At 51.6% G+C, this 14,586-nt stretch overlaps 1 protein-coding gene across 2 annotated transcripts in view; it reads left to right on the forward strand.

Annotated features, from left to right (window-relative positions):
* Positions 1 to 14,586, forward strand: part of SLC25A13 (solute carrier family 25 member 13) — a 186,952-nt gene that overhangs the window by 42,094 nt on the left and 130,272 nt on the right. The window contains exon 3 of one of the 2 annotated variants that reach the window (XM_062179221.1): positions 13 to 155. In XM_062179221.1, coding sequence (XP_062035205.1) covers positions 13 to 155 — 143 coding nt within the window. Of the gene's footprint in view, positions 1 to 12; positions 156 to 14,586 lie in introns of those variants that run through there. The other variant, XM_062179222.1, reaches the window with a different exon arrangement.

Consider the following 14,586-nt stretch of genomic DNA (forward strand, 5'->3'; position numbering starts at 1 on the left):
TCTTTTTAACAGTATGCAAGCATCGAAAAAAATGGCGAATTTTTCATGTCTCCCAGTGACTTTGTCACTCGGTACTTGAACATTTTTGGAGCAAGCCAGCCTAATCCGAAGACTGTGGAGCTTTTAAGTGGTGTCGTGGATCAGACCAAGGATGGGTATGTGGGTCTCTGATTATCTCATTCCATGTTCTTGCTCAAAACCTTTCTTTTCTGCTCGGGAAGTTATTAGATACGGACCTTCACGTCTCTTGAGGGTATTTCCTCTACCAGTTACTATTTGAACGTTACTTTACCGGCACTACCCTGCGTGTTTCCGTCAGTGGTCATTTCACAGTTGGTGATGACATACACGTGTCTTTTCACCAGTTTAAAGATCTCTTGATAGTATCACAAAGCTGTTGAGAGCAATGAAAATACCCAAGTGTTTGCACATATGTCGCTATTTTTCAAGGTAACTGCAAAGGTTGTGAGTAAATGTAAAACATAGGTTTAACAGGTGTACCTCTTCTCTAACCTTCTCTCCGCTCACGTCGTCTTTAAAATGTCACACATGATGAAATGGTGTGGATCCAGTGGACAGAATTACACGGTGATTCCAGATCATCATGAAAGGCATTCCGCCAAAGCTGGAGGAGAGAGGCTCACCGTGCAAAGATGAACGGACGCTTAACAAAACACCTTGGAATTTTTTCCCCCTGTACTAGTCTTCTCTGCTTACATGTTAAACGTGGGTCTTTCTTAAGCTGTGTAAAATTGCAATGGGCTTTTGCCATTAAGCACAGTGTTTTACGCTCTGAAGCAACCTTAAATTCCTATTTAAATTGCTATTTTGGTTATTACCAAAGGATGATCGGTGAGAACTAGTCTTCCATGTAAACCAGCCAACCTGGTCTTGCTCCCTTGCTGCTGCCCACTACTTCTGTTGAGTTTGCCGACTACGGACTCTGCTGGGTCAGAATCTCTACCATTTGTTGGGTCTTCGTGTGTCTGATTTTTCTCCGTGCAGTCATTTGAGATGAAACCAGTGTCAGGCTTCTTGATGTACCTTGAATACTGTCGGGTTGTTTTGTTTGTTTGTTTGTTTGTTTTTGTAACCAGCATTTCCCTTTGCTTATTTATGCACCTGCCACGCCTCCTGTGAAGTGAAGGCCTTGGAGACGGGGTGGGAGCAAGAGGGGATCTGCAGCTTTCCTTGCTGTGCACCCTGGAGGACTGCCAGGCTCTGTCTTCTCTCTTTCTTCCAGGGCCAGGTTTTTCTTTATAAATCTGCTACCTCTGTTTTCTGGCCCATCCCAAGGCGGGCTCGGGTGGAAAGTGTGACAGGTGAGCCGGCCTTCAGTCCTTCCCAGGGGCTGTCTGGGGCGGCGCTTGGAGAGGCACAGTAATCCAGAGAAGCTGAAGCTGTGCAGAACGTGGCTTTCTTCTAGCAGAACATTTCCTATGGAAGTTTCGGTTGTTTCTTTGTGTTTATAACAGTCCAGGGCTTTGAATGATCGGACTCGGTGTTTTTGTTTGTTTGTTTTGTTTTGTTTTGTTTTGTTTTTTTTGACAGGCAGAGTGGATAGTGAGAGAGAGAGACAGAGAGAAAGGTCTTCCTTTGCCGTTGGTTCACCCTCCAATGGCCGCCGCGGCCGGTGTGCTGCAGCCGGCGCACCGCGCTGATCCGATGGCAGGAGCCAGGTGCTTCTCCTGGTCTCCCATGGGGTGCAAGGCCCAAGCTCTTGTGCCATCCTCCACTGCACTCCCGGGCCACCGCAGAGAGCTGGCCTGGAAGAGGGGCAAGCGGGACAGCATCCGGCGCCCCGACCGGGACTAGAACCCAGTGTGCCGGCGCCACAAGGCAGAGGATTAGCCTATTGAGCCACGGCGCTGGCCCTGGACTCAGTGTTTGAGATAAATGTTTTTCCTAACTGGAAAAATTCTGTAGACAAAAGCAATATTAGGCTGGAGAAGTCAAGAGAACACACTGACCCCAGATCTGTAGTCTTCGCTGAGCCTGACTTGTGATGTTTTTACTGTCTTTATGTTCTTTTTTGTGCACACTTTCACTGCACACAAGCTTTTTATTTATTTAATTTTTGAAAGGCAGAGTTAGAGAGGGAGAAGAGAGAGAGAGAGAGAGAATCGATCTTCCATCTGCTGCTTCATTTCGCAAATGACCACAATGGCACGGGCCCAGCCAGGCCAAAGCCAGGAGCCAGGAACTCCATCTGTGTCTCCTGTGTGGGCAGCCCAGACTCAGACTGGTGTCCATATGGGATGCCGGCACTGCAGGCAGTGGCTTTATCCACTACGCCACAGCACCAGCCCAGGAGAATTCTTAAAATGATCAAGCATGGGGCTGGTGCTGTGGTTCAGCGGGTTAAAGCCCTGGCCTGAAGCACTGGCATCCCATATGGGTGCTGGTTCTAGTCCTGGCTGCTCCTCTTCCGATCCAGCTCTCTGCTATGGTCTGGGAAAGCAGTAGAAGATGGCCCAAGTCCTTGGGTCCCTGCACCCACATGGGAGACCTGGAAGAAGCTCCTGGCTCCTGGCTTTGGACTGACCCAGCTCCAGCCGTTGAGGCCATCTGGGGAGTGAACCAACAGATGGAAGACCTCTCTCTCTCTAACTTTACCTCTGTCTGTAACTCGGTCTTTCAAATAAATAAGAAAAATAAATAAATCTTTCAAAAAAAATGATCAAGCAGGTGGAAGAACTCATCTGAATTATTGAAGTTTACTGAGCCTATAGGTTAGCTCATGCCCAGGATTTGAGCCTACCCTTGCCCCAAGCCAGAGGCCTAGGAAGGTGTTCATCTGTCATTTTCTCTAATCCTAGTCCTGGTCACAGCTCGTGGTATTTGCTTCGTGGATGGGCATGCGTGTATCATTGTTCTTAAGGGAAACTGTGAAGACCTTCATTTCTCCTCTCTCTCTCTGAATCCATGGCATCTGTCAAGCTCACAAATCACAATTCATCTACGCAAATCAACTACCATTCCTTGAAAAAATTATGAGGCAGATGCCCATGTTGGCTCCTGGAAGTAAAACACTTGGCTCCTTGCCCCTGGCCCGGCTCTGTGGGGGTTGGGATGCCTTAGCTCTCCCAACTGAAGGGTTTAGCGGATAACCGTACCACAGTTTGAAGAACTGTTTGTGGATTGAAACTTGAAAGTTTAAAACTCACGTCAGCTGTGCTGACTCGGGTGTCCCGGTGACTCAAAATACTTACGTTTAGGTAAATGTTGGTGTAGACCACCCGTGGTTCTTTCAGGGCAGAATCCAGCTCCTGTATGGTTGAGTTTGGTTCAGTCCAGTCCAGTCTAATGCCTGGCCTCTTGGCCAGCAATCTCTTGACTATGTTCAGGCAAATCTACCTTGTCTCAGGAAGACCCAGGGATGCAGGCCGTGGTGCTCATTCTACTCAGTGCAGTAGGCTGAGCGTGGCCTTATCCCTAGATCCTGGATATGCTGCCTTATTTGGAAAAAGAGTCGCAGTAGATGTAAGTGAAGAGTTTGGAGGTGAAGAGGTTGCTCTGGGTTGTCTAGACAGTCCCTAACTTCTATTGCAGGTGCACTGCAGCTGTCTCCCTAAGGTAGAGGCAGAGGGAGACTTGACACAGGCACAGGAAAGAGGAGGAGGCAGTGCGACCACAGGGGCCAATGTGAGAGTGATGCAACCACAAGCCAAGGGCTGCCCGGTGCCACCAGAGCAGGAAAAGGCAAGGATGTTCTCTTCCAGAACCATCACAGAGGGTCTGTGGCCTTGGACTTCTGGTCCCAGAATTGTGATGGAATAAATTTCTGTTGTGTTAAGCCACTCAGTTTGTGGTAATTTATTTAGTTTATTAATTATTGACAAATAAACACTGTTTTTTGTGATGCAAACAAATTTTGAAAGATGGAGATATATCTTGGAATGGCCAAATGAAGCTAGTTAAACATCTGTGATCTCATATACTTTTTTTTTTGTGGTGGGATACTTGAGCTATGTCTGCACCTTCAAGTCTGTATTGGTATTAGCTGTAGTCACTGTGTTGTACAGTAGATGCTTTGCGTTTACTCCTCTTGTCTAACTAAAATTTTCTTATGTTTTCACCATTATTGCTCCAGTATTTAACCCGCTCCCCTACGCAAGTCCCAGGAAACCCCCATCCTCTCTGCTTCTCTGTATTTGGCATTTTTAGATCCCACACATAGGTGGGATGTGCAGTAGCCGTGATCTGGGCCTGGCTTATTTCATGTCTTCCCAGATCCTCTGTGGCGTCACGTGGAACAGAATGTCCTCCTGTCTCGGGGCCAGCCAGTGTGCCATCACTGTGCACAGGGTTCACGGCATCACTGTGCACAAGGTTCACGGCTTCCCTGTGCATTTACTGCAGGTGCCCACTGAGGCTGGTTCCCTGTGCCGGCTCTTAGGCGTGATGCTGTGGTGAGCACGGGCATGCAGGCGTACCCTTGTGCACACGATTGCATTTCCTCGTGATTCATTACAGCAGCCCCAGAAAACCCACACACAGGGAACATTTTTCTCTGGAGAATTAGAAGCCTGGAGTTGGGAAGAGTTTGCTTTGTCCACAGACCAGGCTGATCCCAGGCAAAACCTTTTTTCCAGTGGCAGCTTCTGGCCTGATGCAAGCATTGTGCAGGCAGAGACCCTGGCCGTAAATGTGCTCTGTGTGTGGTTTGAGCTGAACCCTGAGCCTGGACTCACAGTCTCAATGCTTGCAGCTTGTAGGCCCAGAGCAGTCCTCGACTCAAACAGCCATGCACGTGGGCAGCTTCCTGCGGCTGAGCGCCCTGCGGTCTGCAGCTCAGCTGCCGTTCGAGAACCTTGTCTCCATGCCCGGCGCTGTCGTGTGCCGTGCGCGCTGCTGGGTAACAGAGTGAGTGGCGCAAACTCAGCGCTTGCCTTCCTGGAACTTCTGATCCCGCGAAGCAGCAGGTGTTACACAACCTGTAGTAACAGCTGCCAGACAGAGACTGCAGTGCCCGGGGGCTGCGGTCCGCTGCGAGGTCAGGGCAGACTTCCCAGGGCACTTGGCCGGCCAGGCTGGGGGGTGGGGGGTGCAGAGGACAGAGCATCACAAGCTGGCGGCCTACAGTGCTGCCCCGTGCATTCACGTGCGTGCAGGGCCCCGGGGGGCCGGAGTGGGGCACGCCTGGCCAGGTTGGGACGGCAGCTTGTGGGAAGGGTTTGAAGCAAGGGCTTGGCGTGGACCGCGTGCTCATCCTCAGTAGTCTTTGTTCGATTTCCCTGCATTCCACCATTGTCCATGGATGCAGTCCACTTGTGACATTCCTTTGGGGACATAAGAAACGGGATGCCCAGGCCAGAAGCTTCTTACGTGATGGCCTGATGAGCGAGGAGGGCAGGGGCGGGTCGCCGAGGGCTCCCCAGGACCCAGACCCTTTTACGGTGCTGTCCCACATCGCTTAGCCAAGTTCTCTGCCTGCTGTGCGACCTCGGATGTGTCGTTTAGATTCGGTTGTGGTTGCGGCATATCACGCAAGTGTGGTCTGTGTGCGTTGCTCTCACAGCTTGTCCACCAAGAGCAAGGTGGACGCACATTTTGTGTGGGTTTCTGGGAGCTTTGCCAACGCGGTTCTGTTGGTTTTGGTTACGCTGTTGTCTCTGGAGGGGAAGCTGAGGTCAGTAGCGCCTGACCTTCCCGTGGCAGGTGGGGGTGCCTGCGGAGTCTGGAGAAAGCTGGGGCTTCTGAGGGCCTGGCTGGCTGCCGGTCACACGTGCATTCCCATCCGTGTGTGGTGTGGGGGCGCCGTGGGGGCTGGGGTATCTCTCAGCAGGTGAGGAGCACCTGAATTCAGCAGACACATTCGCCCCTGAAGTCCGTGGAGGATTGCTCCCGAGACCCCTGCAAGCACCGGCCCCTGTGGATGCTCGCACCCCTGACGCACAGTGGCGTGAACCTTGCGTGTAACCCCCACACTGGCGTGACCCTTGCGTGTAACCCACGCACAGCCTCCTGTACGCTCTGCATGCTCTCTACATTACATGTCTAAGTGTGTATACATTTCACTTTCTCTGAAAGGTAAGACACAGTGAGAGGGAGCATTTTGCATCAACTGCTTCACTTCCCAAATGCCTACAGCAGCTGGGGCAGAGCCAGGCTGTGGCCAAGAGCCCAGAACTCAGTCTGGATCTTCCATGCGGAAGGCAGGAACCCCGCTGCTTCAGCCATCACTGTTGCCTCCCAGGGTGCACGTTAGTGGGAAGCTGGCATCAACAATGGAGTGGGGACTCAAACCAGGCACTTCAGTATGGGGTGCAAGTATCTTCATGGCTTTGCCAAATGCCTGCCCCCTAGATTATTATTATTGTTTTTTAAAGATTTATTCATTCATTTGAAAGTCAGAGCTACACAGAGAGAGGAGAGGCAGAGAGAGGTCTTCCATCTACTGGTTCACTCCCCAATTGGCCACAATGGCCAGAGCTGCACCAATCCGAAGCCAGGAGCCAGGAGCTTCCTCTGGGTCTCCCACGTGGGTGCAGGGGCCCAAGGACTTGGGTCATCTTCTGCTGCTTTCCCAGGCCATAGCAGAGAGCTGGATTGGAAGTGGTGCAGCCGGGACATGAATTGGCTCCCATATGGGATGCTGGTATCTCAGGTGGTGGCTTTACCCGCTACGCCACAGCGCTGGCCCTGATTATTTGTAGTACATTACACGGTGTAGATGCTACGTGAGTAGCTGTTGTGTTCTGTTGTTAAGGGAGTAATATAAGGGGGAAAAATAGCCGTAGGTGTTCAATACTGGCATTTTTTTTTTTTTTTTTGCATATTTTTGTGTGAGGTTGGTTGGATACGCAGGTGTGGATCCCACAGATACGGAACCTGTGGATGCAGGGGCCATCCCTGCAGGTTCGTTTCTGATGTGAGACTTCTTTGCATTCCGGCAGAGGACAGAAGCTGGCTCTCGTTCTGAAAAAGGGGCTGTCAGATGCCCTAATGGTTCAGCACTGGGCTCACAGGTTCCGACTCGGCCTTGTCAGCTGCCCGGTTTGTTGAGTCAGACTGCGAGCAAGGTAATGGTGCCCACAGAGGTTTGCTTCTCTCCAGCCCCGGGGCAGCAGGTCCCTTTCTGATGCATGAAGAAGACACCCAGAGTGTCTTCTCTGCCTTCCTCACATTTGCTCCTTACTTTTCTTAGGAAAAAAAAAAAAAAAAAGAACCCACACAGCCTTTTAAATACTTCACAAGGTGAGGGAGGATAAATTAATGCTGCTGCTGAAATCCTTTTTATATACCTGTTTTCACTTTGTGTGGCTGTCCCGATGAAAGGCAGGCCGTGGCCACACGCTGGGAGGTAACGAGGTTTGCAATTGGCGATGCTTAAAGAGTATTAGGGTAATGTATTTAAACACCAGCAGGTCACAGCCGGAACCGCTCCTCCTCTGTCAAGTGTAATCTGGGCATCGGTGAGAGCAGGGCCTTCTGTGGCCCAGGCCGGTCTCCTCCACTGCTGGGGTGGACAGCGCCTGAACTTCATGGAACCCAGACTCAGCCAAGACAGCTCTGTAATTGAAACAACACACAACAGAAAAACCTTGCTAATAATCAACAGCAGTCACCTGAGAAACTAAAATTTTCTTCTTAGTCATCAGACTCCCAAATTAATCTACCAAAACAAAAAGCCTCATTAACAGCTCTCATTGAATCAGTGCTGGGTTTTTTTTTTCTCTCCCTCTGAAGATGTCTGATTATCCCCCTTTCTGTTCACATCGCTGTTTCCCGTTCCTCCTTGATGTCTGGAATTGCAGGGGTGCTGGCAGTGTGGTGGCTAGACGCTGTCTGCGAGGAGCGAATTAGAGAGAAGCATGACGAGGTCTGTATCTGTCACTGAGGTGTTAGGAGGCTTCGGGAAGGCCAGCTGCCGGGCTGCTGTTGTTCTGATTCCAGGGAGGCTGATTAATGAGTTGCTACGGATAGCCCTCCTCCTCCTCCTCCTCCTCCCCTGCACCAGCCCCGCCCCGCACCCCGGATCCAAGTGCTTTTTGGAAGGGTGACAAATGAGGCCATCCCCAGGGTCCAGAAAGGCCAAGGGAGGGGCCGTTGCAGGTGAGTGGATGGCACTGCAGGTGCTGTGAGAGACTCAGCCCAGTGCGGAGAAGCCTGGTGTTGGAGCAGGGAAGGGGAAGCCCCCTGGGCATTCTCCGAGAGCTGCGGTCCCCAGAGTGTGGCCAGCAGACACCCCGAGACCTTCCCAGGAGGCCCAGAAGGCGAGCTCCGCCTTCTGTCCTTTGCTGGTATTTGGGTTCGTGCTTCTGAGAGCCGTGGTGGGTGAAGCTGCTGGTGCCTGAGCCCCAGATAGGCTGTGGTCTGAACGCTGGTGTCTCTCCAGGCTCATGGGGAAACCCAACCCCCACCGGGTGAGGAGGTCGCCAGGGCTCTGCCCGCCCCCCATAGGGTTCACGCCCTTGTGGCAGGTCGATGTGTGGACACGGGAAGGGGCCCGTCTCTGCGGAGGCCGCCTTCCTTGCCCTTGGACTTCCCAGCTTCCGGAACCTCTCTGTGCTGCTTACCGACCCAGCCTGGGGTGTTTCGGCACAGGTGGCCGAGCTGGCAAAGAGAGTGCCCAAGGCAGTAGAGTGAGTGGTTGTATTCTTCACCACCATTCTCGGTTACGATGGCAGTGCCATCGTGCTGGCTCCAGAATGTTCCAGAAGAAGCACGAGGACTGATTGCTTTTTGTTAAATGCCGCCCTGGAGCGCACATCTTGTTGGGATTGCGAGTGCCCACGCCGGAAGTGCAGGTGAACGTCTGGCTGCGGCCCGGGCACAGCCCTGCAGAGGTGGCTTTGAGTCTCCTGCAGAGCACCCCTTTTCCTTCACAGAACATTGTTTTGATTTGAAAGAACTCAGATTTTCACGTGACAGCCGCCTGATACTTAGAAGATGTTTTTCTGAGGCCAGGGGTGGCGATGTTAATGAATGTGGTTTGACAACAGAGCGTAGGAAGCCGTCCCAGCATTTGGAAGATCCGCATGGTTTAAGGAAACAGTGTTGTGCAGTTGGCCGTGGAGTCCGTGTTGTTACAGATCCGTCCGTGGGTCAAGGGCTTGACGGGACTGTGAGTTTGATGGTAGCAGAGTGGGAGGAAGTTGGCTGATGCGGTTTCAGATTCCACATTGCAGCTTCATCTTGGAGAAACCGTTACTTGTTGGGATTCGCTGCTGTGTCAAAGAAAACTATCTCCAGTTATCTAAAAGACTATTAAAATATTCCTTCCTTTTCTAACTATGGATCTGCGGGAGGCTGAAATCCTTCATACCCTTCAACCAAAACAACACATTACAGCAGATTGGACACAGCTGTCTTCCATTAAGTCAGACGTTTAAGAGATTTGCAAAGATATAAAACTGCTTTTCTCATTAAATTTTTTGTTTTAGAAAATATTATTTCTCATATAAATATGTTATGTTACCATGTAGTAGATTTATTCATGTTTTTAATGAATTAATAAATACTTTAGAAATTTCTCCATTTTAATTTCTAACTCAGTAAATAGGATAGTGCTGACCATTTACATAAATGCCCTGAATAATTCATAAGCAGGTAAAGGCCATGGGAACTCAGGAGGTGGAGAACTGCGGAGCTGGGAGAATGGAGGGAAGGTGGCGGCTGGGGCAGAGGTGGAGAGCAGGTGTGGTGGTGGGAGTTTGCGAGGACACTTTCTTCCGCTGTCCTGGGTTTTTCCTCAGGGAACCTGAGAGGGAGGTGCAGGGTGAGGTCCTGCCAGTTTTCGGAGAGAGAATAATGCGCTAGAGGGCCATCCAGGTGGCTGGGCTGAGCCGTAGGGAACAGCCTCATCTAGGAATCACCTGAGGGCCCTCCTGAGGGCTGTGGTCAGGGTTGGACTCCGAGGTGGCCAGCTAAGGTCACCTGCTCAGGTCCAGGCATGGAGCAGGAAGTGGGGGATTGCAGTAGGGCTGAGGTCTTAGCTGTTGGACAGTGAGAGGAGAGGATGCAGGGAGCTATGGGGCAGGCAAGGGAGCAGTTAGAACGATTCAGTATGGGTGTGGTCTGGGTGAGGACAGAGGACATTGAGGTGGAGGGGACAAGCAATGGTGAGGAGGGGTTCAGCGTGGATGAAGAGTAAGAGAGATTCTGAGCAGAAAATAGTATCCCAAAAGCAAAATGCATGAAATTGAGATTAAGGAGTTATGGGTAATGGCAAAGCCATTCTTTGCCATTATTGGTAGTGACAGAAGCCTGGAGTCTGACCGTGGGAGTGGTGAGAAGGGGGGGGACGAGATCATTGCAGGGGTGGAGGTGCTGTGGCTGGGAGGGCTTGGTGTTTGCAGCATGAGTGTACTAAGAGTATCTCAGTTTGAGAGGTAACGTGCAGGGCAAATACCGAGAAGCGAGGTAGGGGTGACATTGGAGAGTGTCGGCCAACCAGGAGCTCAGATGTGGGGTTGGAGGGGAAGCCGTGTTATCCAGTGATAAAGCAAGATGCTGAGTGGTACGGTCCGATGAGGTGGTGTCCACACTGGGGGTGACCTCGTAGAGGCAGTGAGGAGCAAGCGCCCCCTCTCCTGCCACCAGAGAACCCAGGAATGCAAGGAGGAAGCCCACCCCGCTCAGCAGAGGGCTGTCCAGGAGGCCTTGCTCTCCAGGGGGAGCAGGAAGGTTGAGGGGGATCTCCGGGACAGGGCTCTCTGCAGGGAGGGGCTGAGGAGGAGGTGCTGCTCACAGGAATTGCAGAGGGGCTTCCAGGGGCAATGACCGAACGGGGAGAGTACAGGACCTGCGGGGTTGCCCCTGGGTGCAGAAGGGAACCTGGGAACAGCACAGAGGAAGAGTGTGGTTGGTCCTGGGGAGCTCCAGCCCGGGGCTGCTGGGGCATAGGGATCGAGGGGGCCTGGGGAGGGGCGATTTTATTACTGAAAGATGTTTTAAAGATTATTTATTTGGGACAAAGAGAGTGAGAGAGAGTGCGTGCTCTCATCCGCTAGTTCACTTATGTGGCTGAGGCTGGGTCAGGGCCGGAGCTGGAGCCAGGAGGTGGGAACTCAGTCCAAGTCCCCCATGAGAGTGGCAGGAGCCCAATTCCTTGAGCCGTTAGCGCTGCCTCCGGGTCTGCATGGTGACTAGCTGGAGTCAGGAGCCACAGCCGGGAATTGAACTCAGGCACTGTGGTGTATGCAGGAGTCTAAACCACGAGGTAACAGCTCGCTGCAGCTGAAAGAACATGAAACAAAAATATTTGTGGGCAGGAGCTCGGCTGATGTTTCCTTAGACCAAATGCTGAAGGAAATGAATAGATACTGAGCATGGATAGGGGTCCAGATCTCGTGCTAACAATTTCTGTGTTCTTCTGTAATCCTCATACCAGTCCCTACAATAGGTATTCTCAGAGGGAGGTATAGGTTCAATTTCATATAGTTCGTGAGTGACAGAACTGGAATTCGGATCCCATTTTTTTTTCTGGCTTGTGCCTAGTCTGCTCTAACGTGAAGCTTCTCGTACGTAGTTAAGAGTATTCACAATTGCGCGTTGTGTGAGAACTTTGCGTATGCCTTTGCTTACTAGTTCTGGTGCCATTTGCAAGATTATTGGCCCTGGAGACTCTGCACTTAGCCCTCCCGTCAGCCACTTTCTCACTCTTAGGAGGAAACTGGTGAAGCAGGCTGACTTGACAGCAGAAGGAGGTGCACTTGGCTCACAGTGGTGGAGATCCAAAGTCCATGGAGCGTGGTGCAGCCTGTGGTCTTGGCTCTGGCCTTGGCCGTGTCACTTCAGAGGGGACCAGGGCGACAGATGGCGATGGTGAGAGCACGTGAGCGAAAGCCAGGGAGAGGCTGAGGTCGCACAGCTCTGTCCAAGGACACAGCCCTGATCAGTGTGATGGCCTTCCACGAGCCCCCTCATCCTCCACCACCCCGCGTACCGCACCTCCAGCACGTGACATTTATTCACATGCCACAGCAGCTCTCCCAGGAGGCATCCTCAGAGAGGTCATGGAAAACACGTATCATAAAAAACCAGGGTTTCAGATGTTTTTTTGGAGGCTCCAAAGTTTGAGCTTCCATGAACTTTCTGAAGTGCACTCATATTTGGCCAACATAACGTGGGCCCAAAACCTCCGTGAGAGCTGCCATCACCTGCGCCACAGACTTGGCGAGGAGAGGCCCTCTGTTCCTCACACACTTCCACTGTACCTGGGTTTGAACCCCAGGAAGGTTTTGGGGTCACTTTTTCCTTCCCTGGACTGTTCTTAATCTGAGTCTTGAGCTCCTGTTGCAAATAATATTTCCAGGTTACTTATTTTTTTTTTTAAACATCTATTCATTTTATTTGAAAGGCAGAGTGAGGGAGAGAGAGAGAGAAAGAGAGAGAGAGAAATAGATCTTCATTTTGCTGTGTCACTCCCCAGATGGCTGCAAAGGGCAGGGCAGGGCCAGGCCAAAGCCAGGAGCTTCTTCCTGGTCTCCCGCCTGCGTGGCTGGGACCCAAGCCCTTGGGCTATCTTCTGCTGCTTTCCCAGGCCTTTAGCAGGAAGCTTGTTCAGAAGTGAAGCAGCTGGGACTCGAACTGGTGCCTATATGGGATGCTGGGATTGCAGGCAGCAGGTTAACCTGCTGTGCCACATAGCTGGCCCCCTGGTAACTTACTGGACCAACTTAAACTACCAACCCGCCTCCCATCCTTTTCTCAGCATGTCTAGGTGCTCAGTAAGTGTTTGAACCAACAGTGCTGTCCCTTCCGCTTTCCCTTATTCTGTTGTTGGGATGGGAGGACAGGCTGTACCAGCTGTCAGTCCTTGCTTTGTCCGGACCGCAGGTGTTCAAGACTCAAAGCCAGGGGCTTGAGCTCTACCCGTGCTAACAGGCCCAGGCTGCAGCCGCTGTGTAAGTGAAGGGGAAGGCAGCATCGTGCTGAGCTGGGAGGGCTCCTGAAGCCGCGCTGCTGCGGTGTGCGTGGGTTCCCCGGAGTGCGTGTGCTGGAGCCCTGGCCCCCAGCTGCGGTGCTGAGAGGCGGGCCCTCAGGAGGTCACCGGGGCCCGAGGCTCTGTCTTCAGGGAATGGATTTGTGTACTTGACTTGGGCATGAATTGCACATATTTATGGGGTGCTGTGTGTTGTTTCACTTCATTTATATGTCGTGTAATGTCTAATCAGGGTACATATTATCTATCTCTGAAACATTTAACATTGCTTTCTAGTGAAAACATCCAAAATCTTATAATTTGTTTTTTTTTCCAAAATTGAGAACTATACAGAGTATGATCTTAGTGACCCTGCTGTGCAGTAGGATCCCAGAACGTCTTACTCCTCTGCAGGTGTAACTTACACCTGTTGGTCAGCGTCTCTCCATCCTCTCCTCCCTTCCCACCCCAGCTTCCGGTCTTCCGGGAACCATCACACTTGTACCTTCTAGGACACCTTTTTTAAATACGGGATGGTTTGGTTCTCCCCCCTGCCCCCATCCTCCGACTCCCCTCCCCTGTTGCTGTCCACGTGCTGCATTGTACAGAAACAGCCCTCATAGGTGCCATTGCCTTGACCTTAAACTTCCCAGCCTCTGGAGCGGTGAGGAAATACGCCTCTTTTTATCAGTCTTTTTATCAGTCTTGGGCATTGTGCTGTAAAAGCACAAAGCAGATGGAGCCCAAACCGTTTGATTTCATGCCTGCTGACTGCACATCGGCTGTGGCGTGGCGGTCAGGGAGCCTCCTCTGGCCAGTGCAGCGACAGCCTCAGGTTCTTGGGCAGGATTCCAAAGCAGGCCTCGCTCCACAGGCTGCTGGACAGGTGCGAGCTTCGGTCTGCAAGGTGTGGAAGAAGCTCGTTAGTGAGTGACCCCAGCTCTCAGCCGTGGTGATTACTGGTCTCTGTGAGGAGGGGGAACGTGGTACGGGAAAGTGGCTTCTGTGACAAACCCGAGAGAGGCCCGTACTGGAGAAATGTGAGCATAGCTGAGTTTCCCATTTATTAATGCATTCAGCAGATGTTTATTGACATCAGCCGGGTGCCAGGCACTATTTTAAACATAACAGACATTGTGTCTTTATCTGGCAGAAAGCTACTGTAAACAAAGCGTCGGCACATTTGCACATTTGCCTGCCTGAGAGGTCTTTGGAAGTGTGGGGGAGGTTAAGCCACCGCATGGGAGCCTGCATCCCATGTCTGAGTGCCTGACCTGAGTCCCGACTGCTCGGTGCTGCTTTTGATCCAGCATCCTGGTGAGGAGTCCTGTTATCCGTGTGGGAGAAGTGAATGGAATTCCTGGCTCCTGGCATCAGCCTGGCCTGGTCTCTGCTGTTGTGGGCAACTAGGGGGCTAAACCAGTGGATGGCAGATCTTTGTCTATCTCTGCCTTTTTAATAAATCAAAACAAGTGATTATTTAAAATGTAAGTTCATGGAAACTGTGTGTGCATTTCAAGATTATTTGGGCAAGCAAAACTTGCCTTTAATTCCGCGTTCCATGACGTTTTTGATGCTGTGTTGTATGATACAGAGGCAGGTGGCTGTCTGTTAACGTGCTCAGTTGATAGGGTGATCCGAGAAGAGCTCTCTGCAAAGTGGTCTTTGGGCAGAGACTTGGCTGTGAGAGTGAGCACCATGAGACTCTGGGTGCC

The sequence above is a fragment of the Lepus europaeus genome, chromosome 20, assembly GCF_033115175.1.
Source record: "Lepus europaeus isolate LE1 chromosome 20, mLepTim1.pri, whole genome shotgun sequence".
NCBI classification, from domain to species: domain Eukaryota; kingdom Metazoa; phylum Chordata; class Mammalia; order Lagomorpha; family Leporidae; genus Lepus; species Lepus europaeus.